Source organism: Eulemur rufifrons, chromosome 1 (genome assembly GCF_041146395.1).
Source record: "Eulemur rufifrons isolate Redbay chromosome 1, OSU_ERuf_1, whole genome shotgun sequence".
Taxonomy (NCBI): Eukaryota; Metazoa; Chordata; class Mammalia; order Primates; family Lemuridae; genus Eulemur; species Eulemur rufifrons.
In genome coordinates this window covers 853,773-868,210 of record NC_090983.1, presented here as the reverse complement: position 1 = coordinate 868,210, position 14,438 = coordinate 853,773, and the positions used below count along the sequence as shown (strand labels likewise).

The 14,438-nt window shown below is 51.7% G+C and overlaps 1 protein-coding gene across 1 annotated transcript in view; it reads right to left on the bottom strand.

The window, feature by feature from the left end:
- Positions 1-14,111, bottom strand: part of PASK (PAS domain containing serine/threonine kinase) — a 46,596-nt gene extending 32,485 nt beyond the window's left edge. Inside the window, exons 1-6 of the mRNA XM_069465350.1 lie at positions 14,096-14,111; positions 6,380-6,623; positions 4,614-4,846; positions 3,429-3,599; positions 2,420-2,560; positions 1,766-1,900 (exon numbers count right to left, since the gene is read on the bottom strand). Coding sequence (XP_069321451.1) covers positions 1,766-1,900; positions 2,420-2,560; positions 3,429-3,599; positions 4,614-4,846; positions 6,380-6,575 — 876 coding nt within the window. The 5' untranslated portion in view covers positions 6,576-6,623; positions 14,096-14,111. The remainder of the gene's footprint in view (positions 1-1,765; positions 1,901-2,419; positions 2,561-3,428; positions 3,600-4,613; positions 4,847-6,379; positions 6,624-14,095) is intronic.
- Between the last annotated feature and the right edge of the window lie 327 nt (positions 14,112-14,438).

The following is a 14,438-nucleotide window of genomic DNA, read 5'->3' as shown; positions in this document are numbered from 1 at the left end:
GGAAGGTCCCAGGAGCATCTCACGCCCACAGGGCTCTTCCTTCCAGCTCTCCTGGGGCCCCGCCTTGCCCCAGGGAAGGCAGAGCCCTGACCAGGGCGCAGTGGCTGGGGTGGGGAGGACGGAACCCAGAGCCACCCGAGCGCAGCCACGTGAGGGCCGGGCACAGGCAGGGCAGGTGAGGGGAGAAGACGGCGGGGCGCAGGGCTCGGCCCCATCTCTGGCCTCTGTACCATCCTTGCTCTGCCCTCGGTGCCGGCCCCACAGGCCACACCCTGGCCCCACATTTGTGGAAGGAGGAAGAGCCAACCTGTTCCTCTCACCCCTCCCAGCCTTAGGCAATGTCCCCAGCACTCACCCCTGAGAGTGGCCCAGGCCTTCACGCTCCTCCGCCCCCCTAGCCTGGGGGACAGTGGCTTCCTGCTGGTGCCCATCTCTGGGCAGCCGGGCCACCCCCCGCTCGACTTCTCAGCTCTTCCAGCACCCACAAAGCCGAGTCCTGGCATCACAGCTCCCCTGCGGTAAGCACTTGGAACGGGTTCGCTGCCCCAGTTCGATCCTGACCAACCCGGTGCTCCTAACCAAGGACTTCAAGAGCTCGTTCCCGTTCTGGTTTCAGCCTGGCAACTGGACCAGGCCCTTGCACCTGCCCTTGTTTGAGGATTCACCCCTGCAAGATGTGGGAGCTACGGGGGCCGGTGTTTGAGGTGTGGCCCCCATCCTGGACGTAGGGCAGCTCCCACCGCACACGCACGGCCCCTCATCAAAGTCAGAACTCGAGACCCCAGACTCCCCGTGGAGACTGCAGGCCTGACCTAGGTCCACAGAACCTCACGTGACCCCAGTGAGTCCTTCAGGGAACCAGCGCGGCCCACTCTCCACTGGCTCACAGTGTCTGTCTCCATTTGCTGCTGAGGGATGTTGGGATGTTGGGTGGCTGCAGTTTGGGGTTATCACAAACAGGGCCAAGGACACGCTCACACATGTCTTCTGGTGCTCACTCTTTTGGACACATGTCTAGGCTTGCCAGAGGCTTGCATATGACCAGACTCGGCAGACCCCACCGCAGTGTCCCAGAGCAGTGGCCCTAGCTGATGCTCCTGTCAGCCGCGGGGCCAGGGTGGCCACTCCGCAGAAGCGGGTAGAGGGCACCAAGACAACAGGCCTGCGGCTTTCCAGGAAGCAGGGAAGTGTAGAACGGCAAATGCAGGCCAAGAGGGTGAAGCTTTGAGTCTCAGGCAAGCCAGAAAACCAGGGAGTCCCTAGAGACATCCGGAAAGGACCTGTGACTTCGTGCAGTGGCAGAGCTGACTTCAGCCCCAAAGCAACTGTCCAGCCAGCCTGTGGGCTGCTGGCAACGAGACACCAGGTCAGTTCACACCCACGCAGTGCGCCTGTGTGAAGGCACATGCCAGGGGGGAAGGCGGAAACCGGGAAGGTTCAACTGACTGATAATAAGCCTCAGCACCGCCCAGACCTCCACTGCCCTCCCACCTGCCAGTGCTCCCTGCTCCGCACTGGAGAGACCCCGCACGCTGCCCGCAGGCTCCAGGGAGAGGACTCGGGTGACAAGAGTGGGCAGCCGGGAGACCACACAGCCTCCGGCCTTGGTCAGGAGCTCGGGCACAGGGAGCTCAAGCTGGGGCACGGCCCACATCCCCAGGACGCCCTGTCTCCGGAATCCCCGGCCTGCATCCGTGGTGATGGTCACGGATTTGGATCTAAGACCTCGACCCCAACACACGGAGCAGCTGGCCAAGGGTCCTACCTTTGGGACGTGCTGGCCGGGAGGCGGGAGCTGCACGGACGGGATCAGGTCCGTGATGAGCTGCCCGACCACGTCCTCCCCAGACGCGAAGCCGTGCAGATGAGCGAAGAGACTGTCGCACAGCGTGATGGTTCCCTGGAGAAAAAGCCCAGAGCTCTGGTGTTATCGTAAGAGCTTACACTTCAGCGTTAAATCCCACTACGCCTCAACACCTTCCAGCTAAAAGCAAGACCATTAACGTGACTTCTGCATCTCAAGTGCAAGAGACACACAAATGAACTTTCATAAAAACATTATCTAAACTGTGGCCTTCCTCGAGCTGTTCTTCAGAGGCCCGGCCCAGGCTGGAGTCTCATTCGCGGGTAAGAACACCCAGCTCGAGTCTCTACTGCCAGCCACTGCGCTGAGGGCTTTGCGCACGTTATTACATTTAAGTGCGAGTGGTTACAATCATAGCCCCACTTGACAGATGAGGAAACTGAGGCGTGGGAGACTAAGGTCCTGCCCAAGCCCACATTTTAGTAAGAGGCACACGGGGCAGACCCTCCAGGAGGCTCACACTCTTTCTTCCCCAAGGCAGGAGACAGGGAACGGCGCTTGCCGAGGCGCTGGGGTGGGGGGCAGGGGGCTCTGGCGTCTGCCTCGCACACTCACGTCGCTCTGGAAATCAACCCAGGCCGAGACCCTCTCCACAGGCTCCAGGACCACCACACAACACAGGCTGTGCTCCTGCCGCAGCCTCTTCATCCACACTGAGACCGGAATCTTCTCCCCGCTGCGGCTGACGATGTCCACCTGCGGACACAGACAGGCTGGCACCTGCACGGCCTGGGCCACGGCACAGGCGGGGGCCCTGCCTCCTGGAGAGGCCCCCTCGGACTCCAGGTACTTCAGCTTCTCAACCCCTGCTCACCTGTCTTACGTTTCAGAAACGTACCAGAGTGTCAGGTTTCTGATATCCTAACACTGAACCCGCAATCTCTGACTGGAGGTTGTATCAAGGGAAGATTCCTTTTCACCCTCAGTTTCATGGTACAGCGGGGGTGGGGAGCAGCATCTTATTTCTTAAAGAATCAGACTAATACATGCTGAATATCTTAATTTTTTTTCTTTCTAGTACTAAGTCCCTTGAACCAGTGACTCTCAGTGCCGCCGACCCTGTCTGAGTTCTCTCCGTGCCTGGAGCTCACCCTTCCGACAGTCTCGGTTGGCCACACGGGCAGAGGGGATCAGAACTCCCCAGGGAAATGTTTCTGGGCACACACCACCTGCCACTCCAACACACACCAAATAGTGTATCAATTTCGATGTAAAACTTAGCAGAGACAATAAAATTATATTTTTTGGAGGGGGGGAATCTAGTGTGGTGCCCTGCAGGTCTGCAAGATTTAGCCAAACTACATCCCTCAAACAAAACAAGGGACACCCTGATGCCCTTGAGCAGCCACAGCCACTGTTTCTGTGGAGCTCTCCTTTGGAGAGGCCCCGCCCACCTCAGCTGGGCAGCAAAGGGCACCCGCTGTGGCGCTTTCATCTGAAGAAGCTGATGTTGCCTGGTGCCACCCAGCCCCCAGCAGAGCCCCGGGCAGAGGAGGGGGAGTCCTCCCGCCACGTGCTGCTCTCGCCTTCAGGCCGGCCAAGGCCCCACTGGCGCCCCACTCACCACGGTGCCGAACACCACCGCGGCACGGCCATCGGCCCCCACGTGCTCCTCGCTGAGCGCTTCGACCACGTCGGAATCCGACTTCAGGAAGAACTGCGTGAGCCTCTGACCAATCAGGCTGTGGCCGCTGTACCCCAGGAGCCGGCAAGCTTTGTCGTTGGCAACCAGGATCTGAGGAGCCGCACAGAGGAGCAAGGACACATACGTCACCAGCAGCTCCTCTAACTACCGGAACAGCCGAGAGCCAAGGAGGACGAGCTGGAGACCAGCTGGGCAGCCAGAGGCCTGTCCTCCCCGGCAGTGCCCCGCAATGATGCCCAACCCTTGGCACCACTGGGGGCTCGAGCAGGTCGGCGCTGACTGAACCCACACACCTTCCCAATCGGCACACGACACACCCAAGACTACGAAGAAAACATGAGAATGTACATCAAACTGTCTCCTCACAATTTCCGTTATCTGCATATAAATGCACATTACGCAAATGCATTTACTCCAGATGTTGAACACCCATTCTCAGCTGAGCTGAGCCAACACTTCAGCAGACCTAAGTAAACAATGCACGTGACCCCTTTTCTGAATCTCTGTTTTGATAAGAGGATTTAACTCATTTTGATTGAATCATATTTAGTTCTCCAAATTCTTAGCTCTCAGGCCGGGCGTGGTGGCTCACGCCTGTAATCCTAGCACTCTGGGAGGCCGAGGCGGGTGGATCGCTCAAGGTCAGGAGTTCGAGACCAGCCTGAGCAAGAGCAAGACCCCATCTCTACAAAAAATAGAAAGAAATTATCTGGCCAACTAAAATATATATAGAAAAAATTAGCCGGGCATGGTGGCACATGCCTGTAGTCCCAGCTACTCGGGAGGCTGAGGCAGGAGGATCGCTTAAGCCCAGGAGTTTGAGGTTGCTGTGAGCTAGGCTGACGCCGCGGCACTCACTCTAGCCCGGGCAACAAAGCGAGACTCTGTCTCAAAAAAAAAAAAAAAAAAATTCTTAGCTCTTTTGTTACTATGTAAGTAAAACCAAATGTTCATAGTTTACCAAATGTTAATACTAACTATTAACACTTATGTGGAAGTGTTCTAATTGCACTTAAAACACACGAATTCCTCTGTTTGAGGTTACAAGTTTGAGGCACAAATCCCAAATACACATCTACAGGTGGGTCTCCAACCAGCACGTACCTCTGTGGTCTTGGCGTCCACGGTGAAGACAGCCTTGTTAGGGTTGCACACGGGGGCCGGGAGCAGAGGCGTGGACCACCCTGCAGACAAGCCGCGCAGCAGGGAGCAGCAGGACACGCTGGCCCGGGAGCCGGCAGGGTCCGTGTGCTCCAGTGCGGCCGGGCAGTGCAGTCTGCTTGTACAGATATTTTGGGCAGCCAGTGATGATAGACAGTAGGAGCTCCATTTGTCTTCTAGAAAGAAACAAACCTTTACACCTCACACAGATGCCAGGAGTTCATTTCTGAAACAGGCAAAGCACACAGCCCTTGCCCCCGACTCCTACGAAAGGCTGCAAGGATTAAATTAACCCACAGAGCTGACGCGCTCTAACTGTGCGTCTGGACAGTCCCCAGAGCCCCCTCAGGCAGCCACAAGGTGCTCAGCAGCAACATAGAGCAACGTCCCCTCAGAAGCATGAACGGCACGAGATCCACACTTCTGCGTCTCAACTGAATTCGAAGGTCTCTTCCTTCACATCATCCCAAGACCCCACAGCCCTCCAGCTCCCACTCTGTGTCTCGTTCCTGGAAAGCAGCACACAGTGCGAGAGCTGCTTGCGGCCCAGCCTCCCGCTCCGCCTTCTCGTCCCCCGTCACAGTCACGTCCCACTGCTCCAGAAAAGCTGCTCTCAGCAACGTCTCCACTGGCTCCCGAGACACCCGCCCAGCAGTCCCTGCTCAGTCCTCGCCCTGCTCCACTTGCCAGCGGCTCTGGGCTCCCCTCCACCCGGAGCACCTGCCGTCTGCCAGGCACCGAGCTCCCCACCACCTCCCACTGCCCAGGGACCTGGCTCTAGCTCACCCACCGCTCCTTGGTCACTCTGAATACACCCAAGACACAAATGTGCTGACGATCACACGTGTACCTCCAGCCCGGGCAGCTCCCCGGGCTCCAAGCCGGCACACCCTCCCGTCTGTAAGCACCGACCACATTCTTCCAGTGGCTCTCACCACACACGGGACCTGAGCCTTCCATTTCTCTCCCAAGCCATCTCCTCTCCTCTGCAGCCTTCACCCAGGACCCCCCCCCGACTGCCTCGGTCAGGGGCCCTGCCCTGCCCATTTCCTGAGGCCGGAGGCCCCTCGCGCCTCCTCTCCCCAGGCAGCAGTCAGCACACGCAGCTCGGCCACACCTGGTGCCGGAGGACGCTGCACCTCCAGCTCTTGCCCCAGCTCCCCACGCAGCTGCCGCGGTGACCCCCCTAAAACAAACACATCACATCGACGCTCTGAGAACACCCCTCGCCGGCACCCTGCGCGAAGCCCACGCTCAAGGGAGGGGGGGCTGCTGCACAGCCCCCGTCTTACCCCACCTGTGTCCAGGCAGGGAGCCTGCACCTGCCACACGGTCACTGAGTACCTGCTAGGCTCAATCAGCAAACCCGTATCTCACTTGTAATCCAGCCGAGCCTCGGACAGCGCTCTCACACACTCTGAAGTGCGAGATGACATTTTGCTGTACTTTGACCCTGAAACGTGGAGGCGAATTCTACCCACTGCCTAAAGAGAAGCATCTTGGGCCCGAGAACCAGGCAGAGCCAAGGCAGCAGGCAGGTCTGGCCAGGGTCGCCCACCAGCGTGTGCCCAGCACCCAGACAAATGCCTTTTTCTACAGGAAGAGAATAACTGACTGTAATCACCAACAAAAGGGTTTCCACAGGGAGACGACAGAGCAAGTCCGCGTCTGCACGTCAGCGCTGACCCCCACAATGCCCAGGTCATTACCGGAGAGCGCCATCCTGCTCTGGCAGAGCTTAGAAAGCCCATTCTTCCTGCTCAGGAGTCGGCGTGCCGAGGGAAACGACTTGCTGGGCTTGGAGACGGTCTGTGCAGCGGGGCCCTCCGGCGGCGCTGGCGAGGGGAGGCCCCCAGACAGGCATCTCTGGTCCTCTCTGAAGGCCGCTGAGCCTCTGTCCTCCATGGAAGAGCGCGGGCCAGTCACCAAGCCTCTGCCCCTGGCGGTCGTCAACTAGAAAACAACGGGAACCTGATCAGCATCTGCAATGCAAGAACAGAAAGGCAGTTTAACCAACTAATTCTTCACGTGCCGAGTTAAGCTCAGCTCCCAAAGCACACACCCAACTGCCACCCCAGGTCAGAACTGCAATGTGAGTACAGTCGGCCCAAGGCTGTGCTAAAAGAAGCTCTTTCAGAGAAATACGTAGGACGGTACAGGAGAGAGAGCAGGAAAGAGAGGGAAAGCAGAACAGAGAAGGAGGGGCTGGAAGAGGAGGCAGGGGCTGCAGACTCACACAAGCTGGAAATGCGCCAAGGTCCAGAAGGTCCTTCCCGAAGCCACAGGAAGCTGTCAGCGCACTGGGTCTGCACAGCACCCTGGGCCCAGCTTTCCCCTCAACGGTGGGTCTGACCAGCAGCCCACAGGATCACCAGGCAGCTTCCAGCAAAGCAGAAGCTGAGACCATGTGGACTGGGTCACTCTGAGTGGCCCCTGTGTTCCAGAACAGCTAGAGCCCACCATGAATACTCCTGTGCACCTCTGACATTCCTGAAAGTGCGAGAGACTGACACAGGCAAGAATAACTCACAGGAGCTGAAACCAGAGCTGTGAGGCTGAGTTGTCCTAAGGAGAGCTATGCTGAGACTCCTAACATAAGCCAGGGACCCTTGAAGGGACCAAAGTGGCCCTCACTTAGGAACAACCCTTAGGTCCTGGAAAGGCAACGCTCTCAGAGGCACAGTATCCGAAGCACAGTATCCGAAGTGCAGGCTTGAGATTTTTCAAAGATTAAGATAAATATGCTCTCTTCCAACAGAGAAGGAAACAAGCTACCATGAGCAAGCGTCTGCAGAAAAATCAAAGAGATTTAGACACACAAGAATAGATACTAAGTTATCAGATACAGAATGTAAAATGCTTGTGTATATGTTTAAGAATATAAACAACAGAGTCACAAAAACAAGAAAAAAATAGTTTCTCAAAAATAACTGGGTAGGCTGAGCAAGGTGGCTCACACCTGTAATCCCAGCACTCTGGGAGGCGGGAGGATCGCTCGAGGTCAGGAGTTCAAGACCAGCCTGAGCAAGAGCGAGACCCTGTCTCTACTAAAAATAGAAATAAATTAGCTGGACAACTAAAAATATATAGAAAAAATTAGCCGAGCATGGTGGCACATGCCTGTAGTCCCAGCTACTCGGAGGCTGAGGCAGGAGGATTGCTTGAACCCAGGAGTTTGAGGTTGCTGTGAGCTAGGCTGAGGCCACAGCACTCTAGCCTGGGCAACAGAGCAAGACTCTGTTTCCCAAAAAAAAAAAAAAAAAAAAAAAAAAACAACTGGCTAGATTTTGAAAGAATTTTTTAGACTTTGCGATAAACAGGACTTTTAGAAATGAAATTTTTAAAATTTTAGAGAATGAATTTGTAATTAGAACTTTCCCACAAAGAAAACTCCAGCCCCAGATGGCTTCACTTCACTGGTGAATTCTATCAAACACCAACATTACACAAACTCTATCCTAGAGATTAAAAAAGAGAGGAACACTTACTTCCCAATCCATTTCTTGAGGCCACTGTTACTCTGATACCAAAACCAAAGACATTACTAGGAAAGGAAATTACAGACCAATAGTTCTCATAAACATAGATGCAAAAACCTGCAACAAATCTCAGCAACTCCAGTCAAGCAATAGCACAAAGGATAATATATTTACAACCAGCTGGGGTTTGTTTGTGAATGAAAGCCTGGCTCGAATCTGTAAATCAATCAATGCAATCCACCACTCGCCTGGACAGGATGGGGTACAGCCTTCTCGATTCACAGAGGAAAGGACTGTACGTATAGAAAACCCTAAAGAACCTACAAAAAAGTTCTAAGAACCAGTAAGTATTATAAGTTTAGCAAAGTCACGGGACACAAGGAAAATACGTAACTGTCAATTGTATTTCTACATAGTAACAACAAATCAGAAATTAATTTCTTAAAAAATAACATTCATAGTAAAATAAAAAACATGAAATACTTAGGGAGCAATCTAATAAAATAATATGTGCAAAACTGGTATAATGAAATTACAGACATTGCTGAGAGAAATGAAGAAATTAAAGAAGCCCTAAACTAACAGAGACGCGCTGTGCGTATGGGTCAGAGGACTCAACACTACAAAGGTGTCAGCTCACCCCAAATTCTTCTATACATTCAGCGTAATCCCAGCCAGAATACCAGCAGGCTTTTTGTAGACATTGAAAAGCTGATTGTCAATTTTATATTATTAATAAAAAAAAAAAGAACATAGAAGAGCCAAGATAATTCTGAAGAAAAAGAACAAAGCTGGAAGACTTATGCTCCCTGATTTCAAGACTTAACTCTAAAGCGACAATAATCAAGACGGTGTGTGGCATAAGGACAGATGTGTAACATAGGAGCATCCAGAAATAAAACCACCCACATACGGTCAAATTTAATTCTCCATAAAGGTGTCAAGGTATTTCAATGAAGAAAAGATAGTCTTTTCAATAAATACAGCTGGAACAACTTGATGTCCTTATGGGGAAAAAAGGAAACTAGGACATTCACCTCTTGCTACCCATAAAAATTAACTCAAAATGGATCATAAGCCTAAATGTCAAAGTTAAAACGATTAGCCTTCTCTGTTAGCTTCCTGGGGCTGCCATAACAAAGCACCACAAACTGGGTGTCTAAAAACACACATCTACTGTCTCACAATTCTGGATCTAGAAGTCCAAGAGGAAGGTGTCAGCAGGGCTGTGCTCCCTCTGGGACCTGCAGCGGAGTCCTCCTGCCTCCTCCTCGCGTCTGCCGCGGTACTGGCCATCTCTGCTGTCCCTTGGCTTGCAGGTGCACCTCTCCAGTCTCTGCCCTGTCATCGCAGGGCTCTCACTGTGTCTGTCCTCCCATGGCTTCTCTCTGATACTCACACCTGTCACGTTGGGGTCACCCTGCTCCAGCATGACCTCATCGTAGCTATTCACATCTGCAATGACCCTATTTCCAAACAGGGTCACCTTCTGAGGCACGGGGGCTTAGGACTTCGACATATGAGTTGGGGGAGCACAATTCAGCTCATAGCATCGCCTAAACCAAACTGGAGAAAAAGCCTCATAACATAGATGATGATGTCTTAGATAAGACATGAAAAGCATGGACCATAACAAAAAGACTGATAAATTAGACTTAATCAAAATTTAAAGCCTCTGTTCTTTGAAAGACACCATGTAAAAAGTGAAAAGCCACACAGGCTGGGAGAAAATACTCGCAATACCTACACCTGACAAACAGCTTGTAGCCAGGATATAGAAAGAACTCTCACAAGTCAATCATAAAAAAGACAAACAACCCATTTTTTAAAAAAAGTGCAAATGTTTTGGACACCTCCCTAAAGAAAATATACCAATGGTAAAGAAGCACAGGATAAAGAATTTACCATCACTAGCTGTCAGAGTAATGCAAAGTAACCCAGTGACTATCACTGTGCAGCCACTGGAACAACTAACATTTATTCATTTATTCATTTATTTTTATGAAATAGGGTCTCGCTCTGCTGCCCAGGCTGGAGTACAGTGGTGCAGTCATAGCTCACTGCAGCCTCGAACTCCTGGCCTCAAGTGATCCTCCTGCCTCCGCCTCCCAAAGTGCTGGGATTACAGGTGTGAGCCAAGAAGCCCAGCCTAGAATGCCTAAAGTTTAAAAGAATGCAAATACACAATGTTGGTAAGGAGGTGGAGCAAATGGAGCAAGTGGAACTCTTACACATTACTGATAAGAATACACCCACTTGGGAAAGCAGTTTGCCAATTACCTTAGGAGGAAGTAATCGCAGTTCTAGGTATTCACCCAAGAGAAAGGAGGGCACACGTCCACACAGGCTTCTACACAAGTGTTGACAATAGTTTTACTCATATTAGCTCCAAATTGGAAACACTGCAAATGTCTATCCATCAACAGGAGATCAAACTATATCCACACGAAGGAATCTACTGAGAAGCAAACAGGAATGAACCAGCGACACACATAACGTGGACGCATCTCAGAACCCTAAGCTGTGCGACAAGGGCAGACACAAGACACACGCTGCGGGAAACACTGGGAAAGACAAACCTAACCTCCGGTGACATCAACCAGAGACGTGATTGTCTGGGGCCAGCCGTGGGGAGGGGAGGAAGGTTCACTAAGAAAGAGCACAAAGGAAATTTTTAGGGTGATGAAAATGTTCTACCACTCGCCTGCAGTTGTGCCTACACGGCTGTACACACGTCTCAAAACTCACTGAACTATATAGTTAGTATGAACAGATTCTATTTTATGTAAATTGTACTAAAGTTAATTTTTAAAATGTCAATAGATAGATAAAACAGGCAGTCACAGCTGAAGAGAAAACAGTGAACTAGAAGACACATTTGAGTAAATAACCCGGACTGTAACACAGAGAGACAAGATAAAAATGTGACGGACAGAAACTAAGAGTTAGAGACACAGATAACCTAACAAGTACCTAATTGGAGAGAGAATGGGGAGGAGGACGTATTTAAAGAGAAAAGGGTTAACTTGATCTTCAATAACAAATAAATTTACAGATCCAGGACCCCTGACAGTCACACACAGTGGGGGGGGGGGGGTCAGCCCACCAGATGTGAAAACTCAATATAAAGCCGGAGTCATAGCAAAAGTCCATGCCCAGGGTATAAAAGACCTGATTTGTGAGAGTCAAAACACTAAACTTTTAGAAGAAAATAGAAGAGACTATCTGCAAGAACTTGGGATAGGAAAGTTTTTTTTCTTTTTTAACTAGGCACAAAAAGCTCTAGCTATGAAATAAGATTGACGAATTTAACATTAAATTTGAGAAACTCTGTTCACAAAAAAATACCATAATGAAAATGAAACAACAAACCACAATTTGGGAAAAGATACTTGCCATGTATATAACTAACAGAGAATTAATATCCAGAATAGTTTAGGTTTTTTTGTTTGTTTGTTTTAGAGACAGGGTCTCACTCTGTCACCAGGCTGGAGTGCAGCGGAGCAATCACAGCTCACCACAGCCTCAAACTCCCGAGCTCAAGCAATCCTCCCTCCTGCTTCAGCCCCCAAGTAGCTGGGACTACAGGCACATGCCACTACACCCATTCATTTTTTTTATTTTTTGTAGAGACAGAGTCTCACTATGTTGCCCAGGCTGGTCTCAAACTCCTGGCCTCAAGCGATCCCCCTGCCTCAGCTTCCCAAAATTCTAGGATTACAGGTGTGAGCCACTGTGCGCAGCCTAGAGTGGTTTTTAAAGGTCAGTAATTTAACAGTTAAAAATTTTTCAAAGACACAACGGCCCAACAGAAAAATGACAAGAAATAGGAAAAAGAGTTTCACAGAATAGGAAATTCTAGTGGCCAATAAACCTGTGACAGGAAGCTTAACTTTATTATCATAATCACTATAATGTTATACCTACTAATCAGAAGAAATTAAGAATTCTAATAACACCAAATGATAAGGATCTGAATCAACAGAACTCTAATAAATTAATACAATCTCTTTAAAAAACATTTAAATCAAACGTTTACCTACTCTTACCCAGCATTTCCCACTTAGATTTATAATCTAGAAAACCTCTTGCATGTGGGTAGCAAGACACACAAGCATGTTCAGGGCAGCATGGTTCTCAACGGCAAAGACGGAAAGGCAGGAAGGCAATGAAACGACACAAATACTCATTCACAAGAAAATTCTGGCATATTCATGCTATGAATTACAGCAGTGAAAACAAGGATAAATCTAATGAGTGAAAAAAATCAAGTTATAAATGACCCTCAACAGTAAGGTTCCTTTCTTTACACAAAATAATCTAAATAAAACAAAACAATCTAAATATGTTATTTAGGGATGCACACACAAGTGATAAAACTACTTTGTAAATAAGAGACTGATGAATCCAAACTTCAGGCAGGTGGTTTCTCTGAGGGTCCCGGGGGCGCGGGCGGGGGAGGGGCCGATGGCACAGGCTCTCCTGCGCCCCGACGCGGGCAGTGGGCTCAGGTGAGTCCCCCTCACCGGTATGATTCGAGACTGACAGCGCCTTCGCCCTTCCGTCCCAATCCACTAAGACCCTGAACAACCGAGAGATGATCCGCACACAGACCCCGCACGGGATCCCGGAGGGCAACAGCTAGGCACGAACCAAAAGATGTACAGGAAGCCAGGAAGAAATCAAGTCACTAGAATGTGTCGTTTTCCTTCTAGCAGCAACACTTAATGTGACATTGAGCCACAAGTTTCTGTTTCCTTCTCTAAGCATCTAAATACGCCACTCATGTCTACAATAAATAATGATGGTGTGATCATATAAAAGGTAGTTTTCTACTTTTAGAACCGACCTATACACGAAGCTCAAAACACAGCTTCTGAACATATTGCAAATGTCATAAAACTTTTCTTTAACAAATGTAACGCTTCAGAATATACTGATATAAAACTTTAATTTGTGAAAAACATAACTCTTCAGACTTCATTGTCAATGTTACCACATTCTAAAAAGCAAGATGACTATTCAGAATACACTGAAAATGTTACAAAAGTTTACTTTGGAAAAGTAACTAACACAAAATGGGAGGAAAAAGCAGGAAATGTGAAGGGAGGGTAAGGGCCCCAATGTTTTTGTCTTTCACGGGAGAAAGTAGATAAATACTGTCTAAATTTGATACATCAAACGGAAGGTTAATTGCATTACTGAATGTTACAGTGGTGTTCGGGGAGGAAAGTTGGGAGGGCAGCCGGGAAGACGAGTCCTTTTTCCCTCCGCGCCTCCTGTGCTGTGTGAGGTCAGCAAGGAGAAACGCTACAGTATTCCAGGAAAGAAATTATAAGGTCTTAAATTAAGGTAATAGCAAACCTGCGACAAGGGAACCCGCTAAGAGAAAAATCGACGGAGAATCGGGCGGATTTGCTGCCCGAGGAGGAGCGGAAGGGCGGGCGGGATAAAAGGCATCAAGTCAGCATCGCAAGGCTTCCGCGCAGGCACCCGCCCCGCTCTGGGAAAAGCAAGGCCGGTGGGGACGAAGAAGAGCAAGGACGCCGCCCCGGCACGCGTGGGCACCAAGCCGCAGCCCGTCCGCTCACCCGCAGGCCCGCGACAGGCTCGCCTTCCAGGCCCGCCCCAGCCGGAGGGCGCCGGGCGCACGGCAGGGCGCGGTTTCCCGGCACTCACCTTCCGGTGGGGCGGGCAGTGGACGGACGACGCCCGCACCGCGCCGAGCGGGCACCCGGAGCGCGGGCGGGCCCGGGTAACGGCCGGACCCCGCGCCCGGTACCGAGCGGAGGCGGCCGGCGGCGCGCGAGGGGCGCCAGGGGTCGCGGCTGGGCTGGTGCGAGGGCCGCGGAGGGACCCTCGGGCCGGTGCGCGGGGCCGCAGGGCCGACTGCAGTCCTCGGGACCGGGCGGAGCCTGACCCTCTCTCGGAGCGAAGGTATCTCACCTGAGGCCTGCGAGAGTACCGCCGCGGAGCTCGCTTCAAACCGCGGGAGAGAGCCCATTCGCGCCTCTAGCCCACCGTCCAATCGCAGAGCGACTCGCGCCGACTGACAGGCACTGCGGACCAACCACTGGCGCCTGCGAGCCGGGCCTACCGAGCCGGAACCGAGAAGCCCGCCCTAACGGTTGCTAGGGACGCACCACCGGCCGCCCCTACGGCGCCTCGCAGGAGCCAAAAGAGATGGGCGCACCGGCATCCCCGCCGGGCAGACGCCCTTTCCTCCCGCCTCGGAATCAAGAAGGGTGAGCAGCGCGGAACGCGCCTCTCGGCGGCCTCGTCTTGGAGA